The sequence below is a fragment of the Hemiscyllium ocellatum genome, chromosome 22, assembly GCF_020745735.1.
Source record: "Hemiscyllium ocellatum isolate sHemOce1 chromosome 22, sHemOce1.pat.X.cur, whole genome shotgun sequence".
Lineage (NCBI taxonomy): Eukaryota > Metazoa > Chordata > Chondrichthyes > Orectolobiformes > Hemiscylliidae > Hemiscyllium > Hemiscyllium ocellatum.
The window spans coordinates 50,531,050-50,553,632 of record NC_083422.1 but is presented as its reverse complement, the minus strand read 5'-3'; the positions used below and the strand labels follow the sequence as shown (position 1 = coordinate 50,553,632).

The following is a 22,583-nucleotide window of genomic DNA, read 5'->3' as shown; positions in this document are numbered from 1 at the left end:
TGGAGGACTGTGTTGAAAAAGTGGAACAAGCAACTTACATTTCTAAGAGCAAGTACCTCTGTCAGAGAGAGCAAAGGTGATTTCGGCTTTCGTAATGCCAAATGGACTATATCAGTTCAAAGTCATGCCATTTGGAATGAAAAACCTCTGGCCACATTTCAGAGACTGAATAATAAGGTCATTGCCAGATTACCCAATGGTGTGGACTATATTGATGACCTGGTGATTTTCAGTCACTCATGGGAGGAACATTTACAGCATTTATCAGACTTGTTCAATTGACTTCGGAAGGCCGACTTGGTGGTAAACCTGGCTAAAAGTGAATTTGCCAAAGCCCAAGTCACCTTCCTGGGCCATGTTATTGGACATGGACAAATGGCCCCACGAGATGCGAAAACAAAAGTAATTGGGGAATTTCCCATACCGTAGACAAAAAAAGCAGTATTACAGTTCCTGGGGTTGAATGGATTTTACTGAATGTTTGTGCTGAACTTTAGCAGTGTGACTGCTCCACTCACCAAATTGTTAAAAAAGGGCAAGAAGTTTCAGTGGACAGTGGACTGTCAAAAGGCATTTGACAGCCTAAAAGCTGTATTAACCACTGCCCCAGTATGAGCCACATCGGATTACACATAGCCTGCCAAGGTGGCTATCGATGCCAGTGATGTGGGTGTCGGTGCGATGCTCCTGCAGGAGGATGACAAGGGAATAGAAAGACCCATTGGGTATCTTTCCAGGAAGTTGAACTTTCAACAACAGAAATATTCAACGGTGGTGAAAGAGACTTTAAGCTTGGTGTTTATATTACAGCAATGCATCTGAGATAATCGTTAATATTGATCACAACCCATTGACATTTGTGGGAAAACTTAAGGGCAAAAATGCCAGACTGTTTAGATGGAGCTTGTTGTTGTAGCCATTCAATTTGACAATTGGGATGCGGCAGGTTGCGAAAATGTGATTGCTGATGCGTTATTGAGACTCGAATGAGATACGGAGGTGTTCAGTAGTGGGTGTGCTGTGGCCTGAATTTGCATGTGGTTGTGCATGTTTGCATGTTTATAGTTAGAATAGTGTATATGTGTGTTTAGAATATTAACCGGGGTTTTGGAGGGTTAAAAATGAAGCCATCTTTTGGGATTGATGGTTCTTTTTTTTAAGGGGGGAGGTGTCACAAAGCTAGTCCCTTCGTTTCTCTAAAAGTTGTTCCTTGGCTCAAGGACTCTCTGCCCTTGATTTTTGTCAGAGGGGTAATAAACCAGGCCGGGCTCCGATCAGTCTGGTTTTGTACAGACATGAAAAGGATTTTGAGAGGCCTTTTGTTTATAGGTATTCAGATGAGATTTCAGGCCAAAGTGGTTATGTTTTAGAAGTGACCTGTATAATGATAGGGGAGTGGTCAGCTCTCTAACTGAGCTGAGCAGTTTTAGTTCAGTCTTGAACTGGGAAGTTCAACAGGGGGCTTTGTGGAAACTCTCTCCCTTTTCTGCCCTTCAACTTCAACCTATAAGTATGTGTTCCATTACACTGGGTTAAAGGGAGTTTGCTTATTGGGACTGTTGTGTGTATTTGGAACAGCATAATTAAGTCTAGCTAGACAGGTTGAGTTCTCTAGGGGTTCTTAATTCTGTTCTTTGTGTTTCATTCCGTAATTTTGTGAATACATTTTTTGTCTGTTTTAAAATGTAGTAGTCAACCTAGCTATCTTATTCCAATCAATTTTCACTGTACATTTACTGAAACATATTACAAAGTTAGGTCTAGGGCTGCCTACTTAAGAATGTTTTGAGTGGTCTGGCCTAGTCCCCCTCAGAGAGGTTCCTATGTACAAGGAGGTCATGGTTGAGCTGTACTTATCCTCTTGTCTCACATACTTAGCCAAATAGCAAGAAAAACAGTGCATAGGAGATGAGAGTAATAGGGCTGAAGATATAATTACAGTGCAATGGGAAATCAGAGATTCACAATTTCCCTTCACAACTGATACAAGCACAGATGTAGGCAGAGGTGGGTAATGCAGATGCTGGAGATTAGAGTCAAGATTAGAGTAGTGCTGGAAAAGCACAGCAGGTCAGGCAGTATCCAAGGAGCAGGGAAATTGACGCTTCGGGCAAAAGCCCTTCATCAGGAATGGGCAGAGGAGAGGACCTGGAGGCTGCAGTGAGAGAGACTCACTGACATACTTGTAGAGAGAGGAGGAGAACTTCTTCAAGGTAGGCATCCTTGCAAGAAGATTCACAGTAAGGTTAAAATCAACTAGGCGGTAGTGGGTATTGCAGATGCTGGAGATTAGAGTCAGGATTAGAGTGGTGCTGGAAGAGCACAGCAGGTCAGGCAGCATCCGAGGAGCAGGAAAACTGAAATTTTGGGCAAAAGCCCTTCATCATGAGAGATGTATCTGTTATTACTGAAGGAGTGAACAAGGACTTTGCAAAGTCATGTTCTTTATACAAAACTGTTATGAAACTGATTGGTTTTCCAATTACAGTATTCCTGAGTTAGGTGAATTTAGTGTGAGATTGGGATATGATGGTATCTCAACTCAGCCCAGCCACTCAGCCTTAGGTGAATAAAATAAAACCCTATTACTTACTGTTCGTACTTGTAAGAAGTAACAAGGTCTATTGGTGGGAAGAAATTGACTTCAGAAGATAAGTTATAGAGTCATAGAGATGTACAGCATGGAAACAGACCCTTCGGTACAATTCGTCCATGCTGACCAGATATTCCAACCCAATCTAGTCCCATCTGCCAGCACCAGGCCCATATCCCTCCAAACCCCTCCTATTCATATACCCATCCAAATGCCTTTTAAATGTTGCAATTGTACCAGCCTCCATCACTTCCTCTGGCAGCTCATTCCATACACGCACCACCCTCTGTGTGAAATTTTGCCTCTTAGGTCTCTTTTATATCTTTTCCTTCTCACCCTAAACCTATGCCCTTCAGTTCTGGACTCCCCTCACCCCAGGGAAAAGACTTTGTCTATTTATCCACCCATGCCCATCATGATTTTATAAACGTCTATAAGGTCGCCCCACAGCCACCGACATTCTAGGGAAAACAGCCGCAGTCTGTTCAGCCTCTCCCTATAGCTCAAATCCTCCCTCCTTGGCAATATCCTTGTCAATCTTTTCTGAGCCCTTTCAAGTTTCACAACATCTTTCCAATAGGAAGGAGACCAGAATTGCATGGCAGTATTCCAACAGTTGCCTAACCAATGTCCTGTACAGCTGCAACATGACCTCCCAACTCCTGCACTCAATACTCTGACCAATAAAGGAAAGCATACCAAATACCTTCTTCACTATCCTATCTACCTGTGACTCCACTTTCAAGGAGCTATGAACCTGCACTCCTAGGTCTCTTTGTTCAGCAGCATTCCCTAGTACCTTACCATTAAGTGTAGAAGTCCTGCTAAGATTTGCTTTCTCAAAATGCAGCACCGCGCATTTATCTGAATTAAACTCCATCCGACACTTCTCAGCCCATTGGCCCATCTGGCCAAGATCCTGTTGTAATCTGAGGTAACCCTCTTCGCTGTCCACTACACCTCCAATTTTGGTGTCATCTGCAAACTTACGAACTATACCTCTTATGCTCATTTATATAAATGATGAAAAGCAGAGGACCCAGTACTGATCCTTGTGGCACTCCACTGGTCACAGGCCTCCAGTCTGAAAAACAACCCTCCACCACCACCCTCTGTCTTCTACCTTTGAGCCAGTTCTGTATCCAAACAGCTAGTTCTCCCTTTATTCCATGAGATCTAACCTTAGGTTGAACAGGGCTGAGTAATTTATATTTATGATCAGTGAGAAGGTATGAGGTAGTGTGAAGAGAACACAAAGTGGTCTTTGATCAAGGGGAAACACATGGTAAAATCAGCCATCAGTATAACATTAAATATCTTAAGTCAGCAGACCTTGCGAATGTGGAAGCTCTTTCAAGATTTCCTGTGAGAACTGATTCAGTCTTCAGCACTGAGTTACCTGTGAATTACTTCACATTCACAAATGACATGCCAGAAAAAACAGTCAAGAAACTCGCAAAGATGTTGTTCTCAGCAATGTGTGCAATTAGAGACGTGAATGTCTGGCCTAAATAGTGATGATCATGAATAATTGTAGTTTTTCACACAGAAGGGTGAAGGGACCAAGGCTCTCTCTGCAGGGATTTAAAGAGACGTTAATCCAGCAAGGCTGAGAGAGAGAGATTGTTAAAGGAACTTCAGCATGAAGCAAACAGGAACAAGCCACATGAAGGCAGCAGCTGGAAGTTAACTTTGGTATCCAAATGGAGAGTCGATGAGTTGGTAAGAAGTTGTGAAATGTGTTTCAGGAATGAGAACTAATCCAATTAAGAGTATTTTCATCACATGGTTCAACATAAGCCTTGGGAACAAACATATTTTGATTTCTTTACAGCAGAAGGGAAAGAGCACATTGCTTTGAACGATGGCTAAAGCAAGGAGACAAATGCTGAGACTATGTCCAATCCCACAAATGCTAAACACTAATGAAAATGGTACTGAAACTAAAGCAGAAAAGCTGCTAGTTCTAATTCCACCACCGATGTAAAATTAAATTTAATAAACTTTTAGCCTGCAACTAATTTGACACACCAAATCTTACACCACAGGGAGAGGCCATTCAGCCTATCAAGACTGTGCTGGTTCTCTCATTGCTAGAGGGATGGAGTTTAAAAACAGGGAGGTTATGCTGCAGCTGTATGGGGTGCTGGTGAGGCTACACCTGGAGTACTGTGTACAGTTTTGGTCTCCTTACTTGAGAAAGGATGTACTGACACTGGGAAGGGTGCAGAGGAGTTCATTAGTTTGATCCAGAATTGAGAGGATTGGCTTTGAAAAGGGATTGAGTACACTGGGACTACACTCATTGGAATTTGTCAGAATGAGGGGGGTGGATCTGCTAGAAACATATAAAATTATGAAGGGAAGAGATAAGATAGAAGCAGGGAGGTTATTTCCACTGGCGGGTGAAAGTAGAATTAGGGACATAGCCTCAAAATAAGAGGGAGCAGATTTAGGCCTGAGCTGAGGAGGAACTTTTCACCCAAATGGGTTGTGAATCGGTGGAATTTCCTGCCCAGACAAACAGTGGAGGCTTCTTCATTGAATGTTTCTAAGGCAAAGATAGATTTTTGAACAGTAAAGGAATTAAGGGTTATGGTAAGTGGAGCTGAAAAGATCAGCCATGACCTTACTAAATGGTGGAGCAGACTCAACGGGCCAGATGACCTACACCTGCTCCTAGTTCTTACAGTGTTATGTTTGAAAGAGCTCTCCAGTTAGTTCCATTTCACTGCTCTTTCACCAGAACCCTGCAAAATTCTCCTTTGCAAGTTTTATTTTTATGTTGTTTTGAAAGCTTTTGTTGAACTTGCTCCCACCGCCCTTTCAGGCATTGTATTCAAGATTGTAACAACCCACGATGAAAAATACCCCTTCCACCCCTCCAGTTCTTTTACCAATTATCATAAAACTGCATTTATGGTGACCAAATGGGCGGCACGGTGGCATATGGGCGGCACGGTGGCACAGTGGTTAGCACTGCTGCCTCACAACGCCTGAGACCCGGGTTCAATTCCTGCCTCAGGCGACTGACTGTGTGGAGTTTGCACATTCTCCCCGTGTCTGCGTGGGTTTCCTCCGGGTGCTCCGGTTTCCTCCCACTGTCCAAAGATGTGCGGGTCAGGTGAATTGGCCATGCTAAATTGCCCGTAGTGTTAGGTAAGGGGTAAATGTAGGGGTATGGGTGGGTTGCACTTCGGCTGGTCGGTGTGGACTTGTTGGGCCGAAGGGCCTGTTTCCACACTGTAAGTCTAATCTAAAAAAAAACCCTCCTGCCATGGCACTTATTTCTCCCTATCTGCTCTGTCAAAATATCTTAATAATTTCAAACTCTTCAGTTAACTTTCAGGCATATGTTACAAGCAGCTGATGAATCCTCTATCCTTCCTGAACTACAGCACCCACGTGAATCACTTACACACACATCTCCCACACACACAGCTGCTCTAATCGACTCTTTCCTTGTGGGATAGCGGGATGTCCGGTCTCCCTTACTTTTCCCCCACTCTCTGCAAATCTGCTCTACGTCGGAAAGGCAGGGAATTTGAAGTTTATGGAGAAGTCCTAATCCCAGTGTGTTCTTATGCTTTCTCCCACCTCAACTGGGTTCCCACGATCTGGGAACATAACTCCATGTGGCTTGAGAACTGGACTGGGAGGAGAATTGTTGGCCTTGACTATTCCACAAAACTCCAAATTGAACTGCTCCCAGCTGCACAATGTTGGTAAGCTGCTGCTGACTAAAGGCAGTTCAGCCATGATGACCAGCAGAATGTAGAGAGGTATGTAGAGATGGCAGTGGTTTCTATGTGAGCTATAGTTTTTAGAATGTTTATTCCATTTGTTATACCCAAAACGTCGACTTCTCCACCTCCTGATGCTGCCTGGCTGGCTGGGATCTTCCAGCCTCCTGCCTGCCTACTCTGGATTCCAGTATCTGCAATTTTTGTCTCTACCCCATTCATTTAGCTCTCTTTTCCAGCTTCTCCTATGTTTTGTTTACTTTTCCCTGAATCCACGGTTCGCCGTAACCACATTGAGAATCAATAGTAAACAGACTCGTGTGATCGAATACAGAACGAGGAGATAGCGACACAGTGGTAATGTGACTGAGGTAGCAACCTCAGCCTATTGTCCCAGGAACACTTGTTCAAGTCCCACCAAAGCAGTGGGTAGAATTTCAATTCATCGAATAAAAATGTTCTGTAAGCTGGTCTCAGTCGTGGTGACTATAAAATTGCCATTAAAATCTGATTTGGTTCACCAGAGCAGGAAATCTGTCATCTTTTTTCTGGCCTACGCATGACTCCAGATCCAAAGTATTGTTTTAACTGCCCTCTGAAATGGTTGAGTTGGGATGCTCAGTTTAAGGAGAAAGTGAGGTCTGCAGATGCTGGAGATCAGAGCTGAAAATGTGTTGCTGGAAAAGCGCAGCAGGTCAGGCAGCATCCAAGGAACAGGAAATTCGACGTTTCGGGCATAAGCATTCCTGATGAAGGGCTTATGCTCGAAACGTCGAATTTCCTGTTCCTTGGATGCTGCCTGACCTGCTGCGCTTTTCCAGCAACACATTTTCATGCTCAGTTTAAGGACAATTAGGGATGGCCAACAATGCCTTATCAGAGACACCAACAGCCCATGAAAGAATTTTTAAAAACCTGAACACAGTGTTTGGTCAGAAACTGCCTGAACAGAGTACGTTTTACCTCATTTAAGTAAGATGAAACTGACTCATTTCTCAACAGTTTTGCAATGCATGAGGAAAGAAAAAATATAACAAACTCAGCAGGCATTTGACAGAGTCAAACTGTAGGGGTCCTTGGAACTCCTTAGGTGGTTCTGAAGCAGGTCCTGTTTATGCCACCCACACATGCTGTGCATATGTTAGTTAAGGTCTGGCCTAATTATTATTTTTCTGTTAAAAACGAATAGATTTGCCACAGAATTTGTTGCAAAAAATGATTCTTACATGACAGAAGCTCTCTTAATCTGATTCTCAAGGCTAAATGTTTTAATCACATGACCAATTCCATCTAGAAGGAAGCAACTACTTGGGAACACCACCATCTACAAGTTTCCCTCGAAGCCCACTCATCATCCTGATTTGGAAATATATCACTGTTCCTTCACTGTCGTTTCAAAATCCAGGAATTTCCTCCCCATTGTGAGGGTTTCTTACAGTTTGAGGACAGCATTGATTCAAGAAGGCAGCTCACCACCACCTTCTGAAGGGCAATTAGGGATGGGCAATAAGTCCAGGGCCAGCCAATGCTGCCCATATCCCATGAATGAATAAGAAAACAATAACTTTTATTTTGCTTTTCAGACTGGAGGCCTGTGACCTGCGGTGTTCCACTGGGATCAATGCTGGGCCCATTTTTGTTTGCAATTTATATAAATGATTTGAATGAGAATTTAGGAGGCATGGTTAGTAAGTTTGCAGATGACACCAAAATTGGTGGTACAGTCAATAGTGAAGCATGTTATCTAAGATTAAAAAGAGACCTTGATCAATTAGGTTAATGGGCTGAGAAATGGCAGATGGAGTTTAATTTGGATAAATGCGAGGTATTGCAGTTTGGTAAAACAAACAAGGGCAGCGCATTTGCAATTAACTGTAGGGCCCTGAGGAGTATTGTTGAACAGAGAGACCTACGGGGTTCAGGTACATAGTTCTTTGAAAGTTGCATTACAGGTAGACAGGTTGATTAAGAAGACATTTATTGTCGAGAGTGTGGTGCTAGAAAAGCACAGTAAGTTAGGCAGCATTCGAGGAGCAGAGAATCGACATTTCGGGCATAAGCCCTTCATCAGGAATGAGGCATATGCCCAAAACATCGATTCTCCTGCTCCTCGGATGTTGTCTGACCTGCTGTGCTTTTCCAGCACCACACTCTCGACTCTGATCTCCAGCATCTGCAGTCCTCACTTTCTCATAAGAAGGCATTTAGCACACTTGCCTTCACTGCTCAGACCTTTGAGTGTAGGAGTTGGGATATCATGCTGAGGTTGGTGAGACCACATCTGGAGTACTGTGTGCAGTTCTAGTCACCCTGCTTTTGGAAAGATAGTATTAAATTGGAGAGGGTTCAGAAAAGATTTTGCAGGATGGTGCTGGGACTGGAGGGTTTGAGTTATAAAAATTGGCTCGACACCCTGTAACATTTTTGACTGAAGCATAGGAGGTTGAGGGGTTTATAAAATCATGAGGGGCATAGATAGGGTGAATGGCAAAGGTCTTTTCCCCAGAACAGATGAGTTCAAAATTAAGGGGCATGTTTTTAGGGTGAGAGGAGAAAGATTTAAAGGGACTCAAAGGACAACCTTTTCACACAGAAGGTGGTGAGAGGAAGTGGAAGACGTAAGTACTTGGATAAGTACGTGAATAGGAAAGGTTTGGAGGGATATGGGCCAAATGCAGACAAGTGGGACTAGTTTAGTTTGGGAAACTTGGTTGGCATGAACAAGTCCAAACCAAGGGTCTGTTTCCATGCTGTATGACTCTATGCTACGATAACCACATAATGACACACACATGAGGCTGATTCGACTTTATAAGGCGTTGCTCCAGCCTGATTCTGTTTTCTGCTAACTCTCATGGACTCACACTGTCAAGTAGTTCAAAGTTTGTGCGAAGATTTGTAGCTCGGGTGCTCGTTGTTGTGGTTCTGTTCGCCGAGCTGGGAGTTTTTGTTGCAAACGTTTCGTCCCCTTTCTAGGTGACATCCTCAGTGCTTGGGAGCCTCCTGTGAAGTGCTTCTGTGCTGATTCCTCCGGCATTTATAGAGGTGTGTCTCTGCTGCTTCCGGTTGTCAGTTGCTGTCCGCTGCAGTGGCCGGTATATTGGGTCTAGGTCGATGTGTTTGTTGATAGAATTTGTGGATGAGTGCCATGCCTCTAGGAATTCCCTGGCTGTTCTCTGGCTTGCCCTATAATGGTGGTGTTGTCCCAGTCGAATTCATGTTGTTTGTCATCTGATTTGTGTGGCTACTAAGGATAGCTGGTCGTGTCGTTTCGTGGCTAGTTGGTGTTCATGGATGCGGGTTGTTAGTTGTGACTTAGGACAAACAGGAAGACAGCTAACAACCCGCATACATGAACACCAACTAGCCACGAAACGACACGACCAGCTATCCTTAGTAGCCACACAAATCAGATGACAAACATGAATTCGACTGGGACAACACTACTATTATAGGGCAAGCCAAACAGAGAACAGCCAGGGAATTCCTAAAGGCTGGCACTCATCCACAAATTCTATTAACAAACACATAGACCTAGACCCAATATACCAGCCACTGCAGCGGACAGCAACTGACAACCGGAAGCAGCAGAGACACACCACTATAAATGCCGGAGGAATCAGCACAGAAGCACTTCACAGGAGGCTCCCAAGCACTGAGGATGTCACCTAGAAAGGGGACAAAATGTTTGCAACAAAAACTCCCAGCTCGGCAAACAGAACCACAACAACTCTCAGGTAGTGATTAGAAAGGGTAACCTTGCAAAGTTTCTTAACTGGTCTCCCCCTCACCACCCTGGCTGGAGCATTGAGGCCAATGGGACACATGCAACTATGATGAGAGACAAAAAAAATCTGCATTTGCATAGCACCTTTCATAACCTCAGAACAACCAGAAATGCTTCTTCGCCAATAACGGGAGGCGATACCCTGGTGATATTATAGCTGGACTGTTACTCCAGAGACCCAGGTAATGTTCTGGGGAACTGGGTTTGAATCCTGCCAGGCAGATGGTGGAATCTGAATTCAATAAACAACAAATCTGGAACAAAGGGTCTAATGATGACCATGTATCCATTGCCAGTTTTCAGGAAAAATCTATCTGGTTCACTAATGCCCTTTAGGCAAGGAAATTGCCATCCTTACCTGGTCTGGCCTACATGTGACTCCAGACCCACAGCAATGTGGTTGACTCTTAACTGCCCTCTGGGCATTTAGGGATGGACAATAAATACTGCCTATCTAATGACACCCACATCCTCTGAACAAATACTAATAAACAATAAAGTTTGTCGTTTTGAAATCATAATGATTTGGTTTCTTTTAGAATTTACAGCAGTGGGGTGAATGTTGTTCCAGGTACTGGACAAAGCTCTTTAAAATAGTGATACAAGATCTTTGGATTGGATCAGAGGGTTTTGTTGGTCTGTTGGATTCGACAGGCAATTCACCCAGCTGAATAAAGTTGCTCAGCTTGAGTTTTGTAAATGAAAATAGGGAAGACTTGCATTTCTACAATGTCCTTGGGATACCCACAAGTGTTCTTGAAATGTTAAGGGATAAATTATGAAACAGTTTCCAACCTAAGCACAGCAAGAGCCCAATGGCACTTTTAAAAAGGGAGAAGGTCAGACAAAGACATGGTCAGTGCTGGAGAGAGAGAGAGAGAGAAACCAACACTGTTCCCTGACACAGCTGTGACCCTGCACAGTTACTGCCTTTGCTGTTTGATTTCATGTATTGCTGGATATCGGAGTGTGTCTAGGAAAACTTAACAAACAGTGAAATTCATAACTGATCTTGGAGGAACCTGTTTGGGAGAGATCACAGCACAGAAACAGGGATATGGATAGTTTTAAGTGTAGGCAAAAGTGAGGACTGCAGATGCTGGAAACCAGAGTTTAGATCAGAGTGGTGCTGGAAAAGCACAGCAGGTCAGGCAGCATCCGAGAAGCAGGAAAACCAACTTTTCGGGCAAAAGCCTTTCATCAGGAATAGAGTTTTAAGTATAACCTTGCTGTAAATCTACAACAGTGAGTAGAGTGAGTTCTTTATTGATTCTATGTTTATTGAGATATGTCTCTGAAGTCTTAAGTATTAAGTTAGTCTGGAGCAGTACTTGGAGAGGAATGAGACGGTGCTATTTTCTGGGTCTGTAGATTGGAAGAAGCAAAAATGGCCTTTAGTAGAGTGATATATTCTTCTTGTCAGATGTGGGAGTTTAGGGAGAGTTTATGGGTTAGTGAGGATTATATCTGCAATAACTGCCATTGGTTGTGAATCCTATCAGATCGAATGGATCGGTTGAAGCAACAGTTATAGACAATGAGGAATTTACAAGATCAAGGGGGTGTGATGGATGGCCGTTATAGAAAGGGAAAAAAGCCACATATACACTCGGGTAGATGGGTCAACTCCAGGAAAGGTAGGAGAGGTAGGCAGGTAGGATAGGAGTCTTCTGTGGCTATCCCTATTTCAAACAAGTATGCGGTCTTGGAAAATGTAGGGGGTGATGGATTCTCAGGGGAATGTAGCACGAACAGCCAAGTTTCTGGTATGGAGACGGCTCTAATGTAATGAGAGGTACGTTGGGTTCCAAGCGATCGATTGCATTCGGGGACTCTCTAGTCTGAGGTACAGACAGATGTTTCTGCGGCCAGCAGCGAAAAATCAGAATGGTGTGTTGCTTCCCTGGTGCCAGGATCAAGGATGTCTCAGAGAGGGTGCAGAATGTTCACAAAGGGGAGAGAGACCAGCAGGAGGTCATTGTACACATTGGAATCGACAACGTAGGAAGGAAAAAGGGTGAGATTCTGAAGGAAAAATATAGAAAGTTAGGCAGGAATTTAAATAGGAGGTCCTCAAGGGTAGTAATATCTGGATCACTCCCGGTGCTATGAGCTAGTGATGGTAGGAACAGGAGGATAGAGCAGATGAATGTGTGGCTGAGGAGCTGGTGTATGGGAGAAGGATTCACATTTTTGCATCATTGGAATCTCTTCTGGGGTAGAAATGACCTGTACAAGAAGGATGGATTGCACCTGAATTGGAAGGGGACTAATATACTGCAGGGAGATTTGCTAGAGCTGCTCGGGAGGATTTAAACTATTAAGTTGGGACCCAGAGAAATAGTGAGGAAAGAGATCAATCTTGGACTGGTACAGTCAAGAACAGAAGTGAGTCAAACAATCATGGAAGACAGGGACCAAGCAGAGGATAAGATAGGACTGATAAATTAAATTGCATTTATTTCAATGCAAGAGGCCTAACAGGGAAGGCAGATGAACTCAGGGCATGGTTAGGAACATGGGACTGGGATATCAGAGCAATTACAGAAACATGGCTCAGGGATGGGCAGGACTGGCAGCTTAATGTTCCAGGATACAAATGCTACAGGAAGGATAGAAAGGGAGGCAAGAGAGGAGGGGGAGTGTCGTTTTTGATAAAGAATCGCATTACAGCTGTGCTGAGGGAGGATATTCTTGGAAATATATCCAGGGAAGTTATTTGGGTGGAACTGAGAAATATGAAAAGGATGATCACCTTATTGGGATTGTATTATAAACCCCCTAATAGTCAGAGGGAATTAATGAAACAAACTTGTAAGGAGACCTCAGCTATCTGTAAGAATAATAGGGTGGTTATGGGAGGGGTTTTTAACTTTCCAAACATAGACTGGGACTGCCATAGTGTTAAGGGTTTAGATGGAGTAGAATTTGATATTAAGGACAAAAGGATAGCTAGGGAGAGAATAAGACTCCTCAAATATCAGCAAGACAGCCTTTGTTTGGAGCCGCAGGTGATGGGGAGATACTAAACGTGCATTATGCATCAGTATTTACTGTGAAAAAGAACATGGAAGATATAGACTGTAGGTAAATGGATGGGGACATCTTGAAAAATGTCCATATTACAGTGCAGGATGTCTTGAAACGCATAAAGGTTGATAAATCCCCAGGACCTGATCAGGTGTAGATCAGAGTGATGCTGGAAAAGCACAGCAGTTCAGGCAGCCACCAAGGAGCAGGAAAGTCGACATTTTGGGCAAAAGCCCTTCATCAGGAATAGAGGCAGAGTGCCCGCAGGGGGGAGAGAAAGATCAGAGGAGGGTGGGGGTGGGGAGAAAACAGCATACAGTACAATAGGTGAATGGGTGTGGGGATGGAGGTGATAGGTCAGGGAGGAGGGTGGGGGAAGGTAACAAAGAGCAGGTGTACCCTCGAACTCTGTGGAAAGGTAGGGAAGTGATTTCTTGGCCTCTTATTGAGTTATTTGTATCATCGATAGTCACAGGTGAGGTGCGGAAGACTGGAGGCTGGCTAACATGATACCATTATTTAAGAAGGGCGGTAAGTACAAGCCAGGGTACTATAGACTGGTGAGATTGACATCAGTGCTGGGCAAGTTGTTGGAGGGAATCCTGAGGAACAGGATATACAAGTATTTGGAAAGGCAAGGACTGATTAGGAATAGTCAACGTGGCTTTATGCGTGTGAGATCATGTCTCACAAACTTGATTGAGTTTTTTGAAGAAGTCACAAAGAGGATTGATGAGGGCAGAGCAGTAGATGTGATCTATATGGACTTCAGTAAGGTGTTCATGAGGTTCCCCATGGGAGACTGGTTAGCAACGTTAGATCTCATGGAATACAGGAAGAACTAGCCATTTGGATACAGAAGTGGCTCGAAGGTAGAAGACAGAGGGTGGTGGTGGAGGGTTGCTTTTCAGACTGGAGGCCTGTGACCAGTGGAGTGCCACAAGGATCAGTGCTGAGTCCACTACTTTTCATCATTTATATAAAAGAGCATAAGAAATATAGTTAGTAAGTTTGCAGATGACACCAAAATTGGAGGTGTAGTGGACAGCGAAGAGGGTTACCTCAGATTACAACAGGATCTTGACCAGATGGGCCAATGGGCTGAGAAGTGGCAGATGGAGTTTAATTCAGATAAATGCGAGGTGCTGCATTTTGGGAAAGCAAATCTTAGCAGGACTTATACACTTAATGGTAAGGTCCTAGGGAATGCTGCTGAACAAAGAGACCTTGGAGTTCAGGTTCATAGCTTCTTGAAAGTGGAGTCACAGGTAGGTAGGGTAGTGAAGAAGGTGTTTGGTATGCTTTCCTTTATCGGTCAGAGTATTGAGTACAGGAGTTGGGAGGTTATGTTGCAGCTGTACAGGACATTGGTTAGGCCACTGTTGGAATACTGCCATGCAATTCTGGTCTCCTTCCTATTGGAAAGATGTTATGAAACTTGAAAGGGTTCAGGAAAGATTTACAAGGATGTTGCTAGGGAGGGAGAATTTGAGCTATAGGGAGAGGCTGAACAGGCTGGGGCTGTTTTCCCTAGAATCTCAGAGGCTGAGTGGTGACCATATAGAGGTTTATAAAATCATGAAGGGCATGGATAGGATAAATAGGTAAAGTCTTTTTCCTGAGCAGGGCACTCCAGAACTGGAGGGCAAAGGTTTAGGGTGAAAGGGGAAAGATATAAAAGAGACCCACATGGCAACTTTTTCACACAGAGGGTGGTACATGTATGGAATGAGCTGCCAGAGGAAATGGTGGAGGCTGGTATAATTGCAACATGTAAGAGGCATTTGGATGGGTATATGAATAGGAAGGGTTTGGAGGGATATGGGCCGGGTGCTAGCAGGTGGGACTAGATTGGGTTGGGATATCTGGTCGGCATGGATGGGTTGGACCGAAGGGTCTGTTTCCGTGCTGTCCATCTCCATGACTCTATATACATTCAATGGCCTGTAATGTGTCTTCTTATTGATTAGTGACATTGGTTGAGGGATAGGTTATGGCTTCTGGACATAATTGTCGGCTAGATGTTTCCAAAGTGGTGAGGGACAGGATATCCGGGGAAGTCTGGATCTTTTCGTGCGCTCGTTAGTACTTACATTTCAGTGATGGTCTCGGGGAGGTTAGCGGGAATGGCGGTCAGGCCTTTACCACGACAGTCGACGATGCTGTTGCTGCAGGTACACACAGCCGGACATGACCCAGAGGCCAGGCCGCAGGACTGGGTCCGAGAGCTATCCGAATGACCTGCAGTGGGCAGGAGAGTGCAACAGACAGTTAACTCCGCCAAACATGAGAACATAAGACCTAGTCGCACACATTGCGCTCCTTAGCCCTGATTTGCTTTTCACTGAGATCATGGCTGATCTTCTACATCACGATTAAATCTGGAGTCTACATGGACCGATTCTGAATCTGGAAAGTTTGCATTTTGAGGAAAGGCTGGACATGCTGTTACCTTTTTCACTGGAGCATAGGAGATTGAGGGGTGATCTTACAGAGGTTTATAAAATCATGAGGGGTACAGATAAGGTCAATGACAGGGTCTTTTCCCTGAGGTAGGGAATTTCAAGATTAGAGGGTATATTTTTAAGCTGAGAGGAGAAAGATTTCAAAAAGATATGAGGGGCAAATGTTTTACACAGAGAGTGGTTCGTGTGTGGAATGAACTTCCAGAGGAAGCGGTGGATGTGGTATAGTTACTACATTTAAAAGACATTTGGATAAGTACATGAATAAGAAATGTTTGGAGGGTTATGGGCCAAGCTCAGGCAGATGGGACTAGTTTAGTTTGGGAACGTGGGTTGGCATGGACTGATTGGAGCAATGGGTTTGTTTCATTAGATTAGATTACATAGATTCCCTACAGTGTGGAAACAGGCCCTTTGCCCTAACAAGTCCACACTGACCCTTTCTATGCTGTATGACTCTATGACTTTATCAGCCTGATATTCCTGCACTGTTCCCATATTCCTTCATTTGAGGGAGGCAGTGGGGCAGTGGTAATGCCACTGGATTAGTTGTCCAAAATCCCAGACTGATGTTCTGGAACTATGGGTTCAAATCCCACCATGGCAGATGGAAAAATCTGATTTCACTAAAACCTAAACTAATAGTGACCATCCAACCATTGTCAGATGTTGTAAAATTCCATCTAGTTGATTAATGCCTTTTATTAATGGAAATCTGCCGTCCTTACATGGTCTTAACCTACATGTGACTCCAGACCCATAGCGATGTGGTTGACTCTTAAAATGTCCTCTGAAATGACTTGAAAAGCCTCTCAGGTAGGGTGATCAGGGATGGACAATAAATCCAACCAGTGATGCTCACAATCCACTAACAAAAAAAGGACAAAATCCCCTTGTGCCCAAAAGTGTAATGATCTCAGTTCTGAATGTACAAAATGACTGGACATCCAGAACCCCCTAGAGTGGGAAATTTCGAAGACTCTTCCAAGTGGGAAATTGCTCTTTGACTTTGTCCAGCACACTGACATAATGACCCCTTGTTCTGGATTCCACAGCAAAGAACAACATATAATCTACAAACAGGAAGAGGCCACTTGGCCCCTCCAGCTGCTTCACCATTCCAGAAGATTCTTGCTGATCTGATTGTGGCCTCAACTCCATGTTCACACCAAGCCCTGGTAACATGCGATTCCCTTGGTTGTCAAGAATCTATTTACCTCTGCCCCTAACGATATGCAAATGACCCCACGTCCTCTGTTCCCTGTGGATGTGAGTCCCACAGGCTCGCCAACCCAGACAGAAAACAAAAAGTTTATGCTCATCTTCACGTGGGACGGATGACCCTTTGTCACCCCATCTGTCCCACAAGCAGATCCGCCCGTGGATGACATCCACTCTTTTGAGTCAGCTTGGGGGCTTAAATATTTTGGTAAGATCATCAGACCAACCTGTCCAAGATTTTCTTATAAGACAAGCTCTTCATCCCAAGAATCAGTCAAGTGAACCTTCCCTGCACTGATTCTGATGCTTTTATATACTTCGTAAAAATAAGCACACACCCACTCTGCAACTCCTTTCTCAGGTTCACTTGGAATAAAAGATGTTGGCCTAGATCGTCATGTCTCCATCCATGGAGGAATGGAGTCAGGCTGGACAGGGCCCCACTCCAGGATTCCCATCCCCTTTCCCACAGTCCAACAATTTTTAGCAGCACAGGAAATGTTGCAGTTCATGCCCCTGTAGCTAACATCCCCCACATTGCCATCTCGACTGTGGTGACAAGCATTTCAGATCTTCTGCAGTTCTGATGGAGTTGGGCTCACTTCTGAAAACAATGTAGTCATACAGTTCCAGGATGGGGTGAACCGTGGGAACCCTCGATCTGCTGTCAGGAAACGTTTCACAGGGGAAGTCCAAAAGGTGTTGACAGCTTAATGTGCCAAAACGTAGTGTTGAACGATAAGTTTAAAATGCTGTCAATGCAGTGATTGCTTTTAAAAGTGGTGTTAAAAATCCAACTGGTTCACTACTATCCTTTCGGGAAGGAAATCCGTTATCCACGTAACTCCAGACCCACACCAATCTAACTGACTCTTCATTGCCTTCACTGCAGAATTGTTATAGAAAATTCTAGACCACAGCTTTGAACAAAGAACATTGAACAATACAGCACAGGAACAGACCCTTCAGCCCTCCATTTTGTCCTTCCACACTAAAACTGTTCACTTACAGGATCTGTATCCCTTTATTAATTCCTGTTCATTTATTCATCCAGGTGTTCCTTGAATGCTGGTATTGTGTCTGCTTCAACCATCTCGTCTGGCAACGCATTCCGAGCAGTCACAACCCTCGCACCTCTCTTTTAAACTTCACCCATAAACCTGCCCCCACTCTCACACCTTGATCCTTTGTGCTCTAGTAATTGACCCCTTCCACCTTGTGAAAAATCCTTTGGATTGCCACTGGGGTTATAAAGGCCACTGATGAAAGAAAATCCCCTTGATTCAGGTCTCCATGAACTGTTAACAGTATTTGTGCTGTTTATAGTGTCTATTTATTGCCAGTGTGGCTGGCTTTCCCTTTTCAATTGATATTGCTGTGAAATCTATCCTTCAATCCTAGTCATAATGACATCCCTTCTCTCAACTCTCTCCTCTCCACCCTCCCCCATAAGATCCTAGATATACTGCAGTCCGTTAAAAGGTTTCAAGGATCGAAAAGAAAACTTGAATTAAATCATGCTTCCTTATCTCCCTGGAGGACTGTGCCTCTGAGTTTATTTCCAGGGATTACCACCCACTAGCTGCCTATAAATTTGAGGCACCAGACAGAGAGAGACTTAGACAGAGCAAACAAGAGAGCGCGGGAGAGCAATTAAACTGGAGAATGCGGGCGGCCTCTCTGAGGCCTAACGTTATTGTTAGATACCAACACCTTGTGCGATTCAAATAATGAGCTGTCAGGAGCTAGTTCATCCGCTGGTCAAAATGCCATCAGCTGTTTGACTTTATTCTGCCTGGGCCTTCAGATAAATCTGACATATTCACCTGTGCTTTCAATTTGGTTTCTGAGTATGCAGAATCACAAAGGTGACAGAATTGTTACAGAGCATGAGGAGACCATTCAGCCCATCATTTTTGGTCTGGCTGCCTGAGCATTTTTATCTTGATGTTGTTCAATTAAAAGTGGGGATGTGAATCGACTGTCAAACCTAAGTACCATTACATGACCATTTCACTCACATAGCAAAAACATTAAATAGTGCCGTGACATCTTTCCTCGCAATATTTGCCTCTTCTTTTACAAGAGGAAGGAGTAAAACTGCTGAACGATGATATGAGTGGTGGAGATACACTGCCACCACATTCAAGTGCCCTAATTTTCTACATTTTTCAACTGTGAGGAAATCACATCCATTTGCACCTGATGTTCAATTCATTCTGGATACCCTCCTGGAATAGCAACTCTGACTGGATTTATTTTTTGACCATTGCTAATGTGGGGCCAGTGGCTCAGCTCACAGCTACAGCTCCTAGTGTCCAAGCTCAACATGAAATTACACACAGAAACCGCTAAGAGAAGGATAATGTTGGGATTGTAGGTACAAGTCTCAGCTGCCATGTCCAGCACATGTATATAACATTGTCAAATTCTTCCTCATTGATTAACATATTATTAACATACTGTAAGGCTCTAACACATTGTGGAGCTCTAGTTGTTGACCCTTGTTTTAATTTGCACACTTTCTCTTAAGTAAAGCGTAACTCTCCCTCTACTCTTTAAACTGGACATAAAGCTTTCTCAACACTGTCTCCATTAAGACATTCCAGGATGGATACAGCACAGAGTCAGATACAGAGAAAAATTCTGTCTACTCTTTTAAACTGAAAGTAAAACTGCGTTTTCTTTTTTAAACTGAAAGCAAATCTTCCTCTATACTGGAGAAAGTGAGGACTGCAGATGCTGGAGATCAGAGCTGAAAATGTGTTGCTGGAAAAGCGCAGCAGGTCAGGCAGCATCCAAGGAACAGGAGATTCGACGTTTCGGGCATAAGCCCTTCTTCAGGAAGAAGCCTGACCTGCTGCGCTTTTCCAGCAACACATTTTCAGCTCTTCCTCTACACTGCCCCTGTGCAGTGACCCTTCAATTTAATACAGAGTAAATCTCTCCCCACGTTATCCTCATCAAGTACTCTCCACACAGTGCCACCGCCATTTCAATACAGGGTAAGTCTCTCTCTACACTGTCCTCACCAAACACTCCCAGAGCATGTAGAGTACAGTTTAGATGCAGAGTAACTGTCCCTTTAAACATTTCCAAGACAGGGACAGCACGAGGTTAGATTCGGAGTAAAGTTCTTCAACGTGAGATGCTAAAATGGGGTGTAAGTGACGATGTGATGACTGCCATCCAAGTACAGACCCCCAGCATGTGCAGTGAGTGCAGAGAGTTGTTATTTGTTCAGCTGGGACCAGCACCCAGCAGGGATATAAAAGGCAGACTTTACAATCCATCCTTTGGACTCAGTAATCATCAATCACACAACAAGGAAAACATTTACAGAATACATAATTTATCCCTGGTGTGCGGAGGTGTACACAAGTCCATGTGTGGTTACAAAGTAATACTGGTGGGGGTTGAATGGGGACTGCAGATTCAACACAGTGAAATCATATTCCAAACTACTGATATCCCCACAAGAGGCTTTCATCTTCCTTTCGTATTTATTCTCCAGAAGTGGACATCACTGGGAGGAGTGACCTAGTATTAATCACCCTCAGTTGACCTGAAGAGGTGGAGAGATGCCACCTTTTTGACCAACCTGTTGGATACAGCTCCGTTTTTAGGTCATTGTTAAAATCAAAGCAATGTTGTGAGTTTGGAGTTACATATAGATGGACTGGGTAAGGATGATAGGGTTTCTCTCTCCTTGTGTTCATTGTCTGAAAGCACATCCAATCCACAGATTTATGACCATGGAGAGGGGACATTTTGAATCCACCAACAGTAGAATGGGGATGGAACCCTGAGCTGTGGTCACCAACCTGCTCCACAACAGCAATCCAGCCAACTGAGCCCCCGCCCGACCCCACCCCGAATTGCCTCGGCAATTTCCTCTTTTTACCAGCATGTTGTAGCCTGGAACTATGGCCAGTCATGATTGAAGCTATAGTTCATCACACGACCAATCAGGAGTCTTGCCTGCTTTGACGTCCTGCCATTGGCGTATGATAGGAGCATTTACAGATGGATACTCAACCCATTAAAGGTAAAAGTAGGGCAAAGCTGCTACAATCCCAGAGGGCCACCCTCCCATTACAGAGAGGTGGTGGTGGTCTAACCCGAGGGTCACCACGTCTCAGGTGAGGGGAGAGGTTGAGAAGGAAAGTCCTTCATGGGACTGAACCCACACTGTTGGAGTCACACTATATTGCAAATCAGGAGAAAGTGAGGATTGCAGATGCTGGAGATCAGAGCTTAAAAATGTGTTGTTGGAAAAGTGCAGCAGGTCAGGCAGCACCCACGGAGCAGGAGAATCAACGTTTCGGGCATAAGCCCTTCTTCCTGAAGAAGGGCTTATGCCCAAAATGTAGATTCTCCTGCTCCTTGGATGCTGCCTGACCTGCTGCACTTTTCCAGCAACACATTTTTCAGCTCTATATTGCAAACCAGCCATCCAGCCAACCGAGCGAAGCAAACCCTGTAAATTCTGACCTGGGGCTAGGTTGTGAACACACCTTCATTGACCATTCAGTTCTGGAATGGGACTCAAACCCAGAACTTCTGGCTCAGAGGTAGGGACACTACCTACTCCACCACAGGACTTCCAAAATCAGGGTCTCCCTCAGTGAAAGTCATGATCTGTTTTTCAGCAATCATTGTAGCCACTTTACTGAAATCAGAATTTTATTATGTTTTACTTGTGTTCAATAGGGATTTACAAGAGTGGTAACAGGGCCTGGAGCAGCTGGGATTGTTCTCCTTGGAGGACAGAAAGGAGGATTTATTAGATGCAGTCAAACTTTTTAATTGTTTTGATGGGAAGACCAGGAATAGAGGACACAATGTAAGAGAAAGGGCAAAGGAACCCGAGATGGGAATGAGACTTCTTTGTGGAGATTCAGAACGTGCTGCCTGAAATGGGAATGGAAGCAGATTCAAAAGGAACCTTCAGAAGAGAATTGGTCAAATAGTTGAAAAGGAAAAATGTGCAGGACTGTGGGGAATGTGAGATGTAATTGGATAATTCCTTCACAGAGCTGGCAGAACATAATAGGCCAAATGGCCACAGTTGAAGGGATGATCCTTTCAAACTGAGATGAGGAGGAATTTCTTCAGCCACAGTGTGGTGACTCTGTGGAAAATATTGCTGCAGAAGGCTTTAGAGGCCAAGTCATTGAGTATGTTTAAGAGACAGAAAGGTTCGTGATTAGTAAGGAGACCAAGGTTAACAGGGAGAAGGCAGGAGGCAGGATCCTCAGACAGCAGCATCCAAACCCATGACCGCATCCATCTAGAAGGACAAGGTAAGCAGACACATGGGAACACCACCACCTTCAAGTTCCCCTCCAAGCCACACACCAACCTGGCTTGGAAATATATCGTCATTCCTTCACTGTCACTGGGTTAAGTTCCTGGAATACCCTCCCAGGTGGACTGCTGCAGTTCAAGAAGGCAGTTCACTACCACCTTCTCAAAGGCAATTAAGGACGGACAATAAATATTGGCCCAACCACTGATGCCTACATCCCTCAAACGAAACTTTTTTTAAAAACTGGGGTTGAGAAACATATCAGTCAAGATCAAATGGTGGGGTGCAAACGATAGGCTGAATGGCCTAATTCGATTATATCTTATGGTCTTATGGTTATCCTGTAAATCTAGGAACTCAGATTCTGAAGCTGCTACAATGAGATTCAGCTTCATGTTTTATTAGATGACCGATTCAGTCGCTGAATGAAACA

The 22,583-nt window shown here is 44.1% G+C and overlaps 1 protein-coding gene across 1 annotated transcript in view; it reads right to left on the bottom strand.

Moving 5' to 3' along the window:
• Window positions 1-22,583, bottom strand: part of slit1a (slit homolog 1a (Drosophila)) — a 278,048-nt gene that overhangs the window by 114,626 nt on the left and 140,839 nt on the right. The window contains exon 9 of the mRNA XM_060842211.1: window positions 15,247-15,394. Coding sequence (XP_060698194.1) covers window positions 15,247-15,394 — 148 coding nt within the window. The remainder of the gene's footprint in view (window positions 1-15,246; window positions 15,395-22,583) is intronic.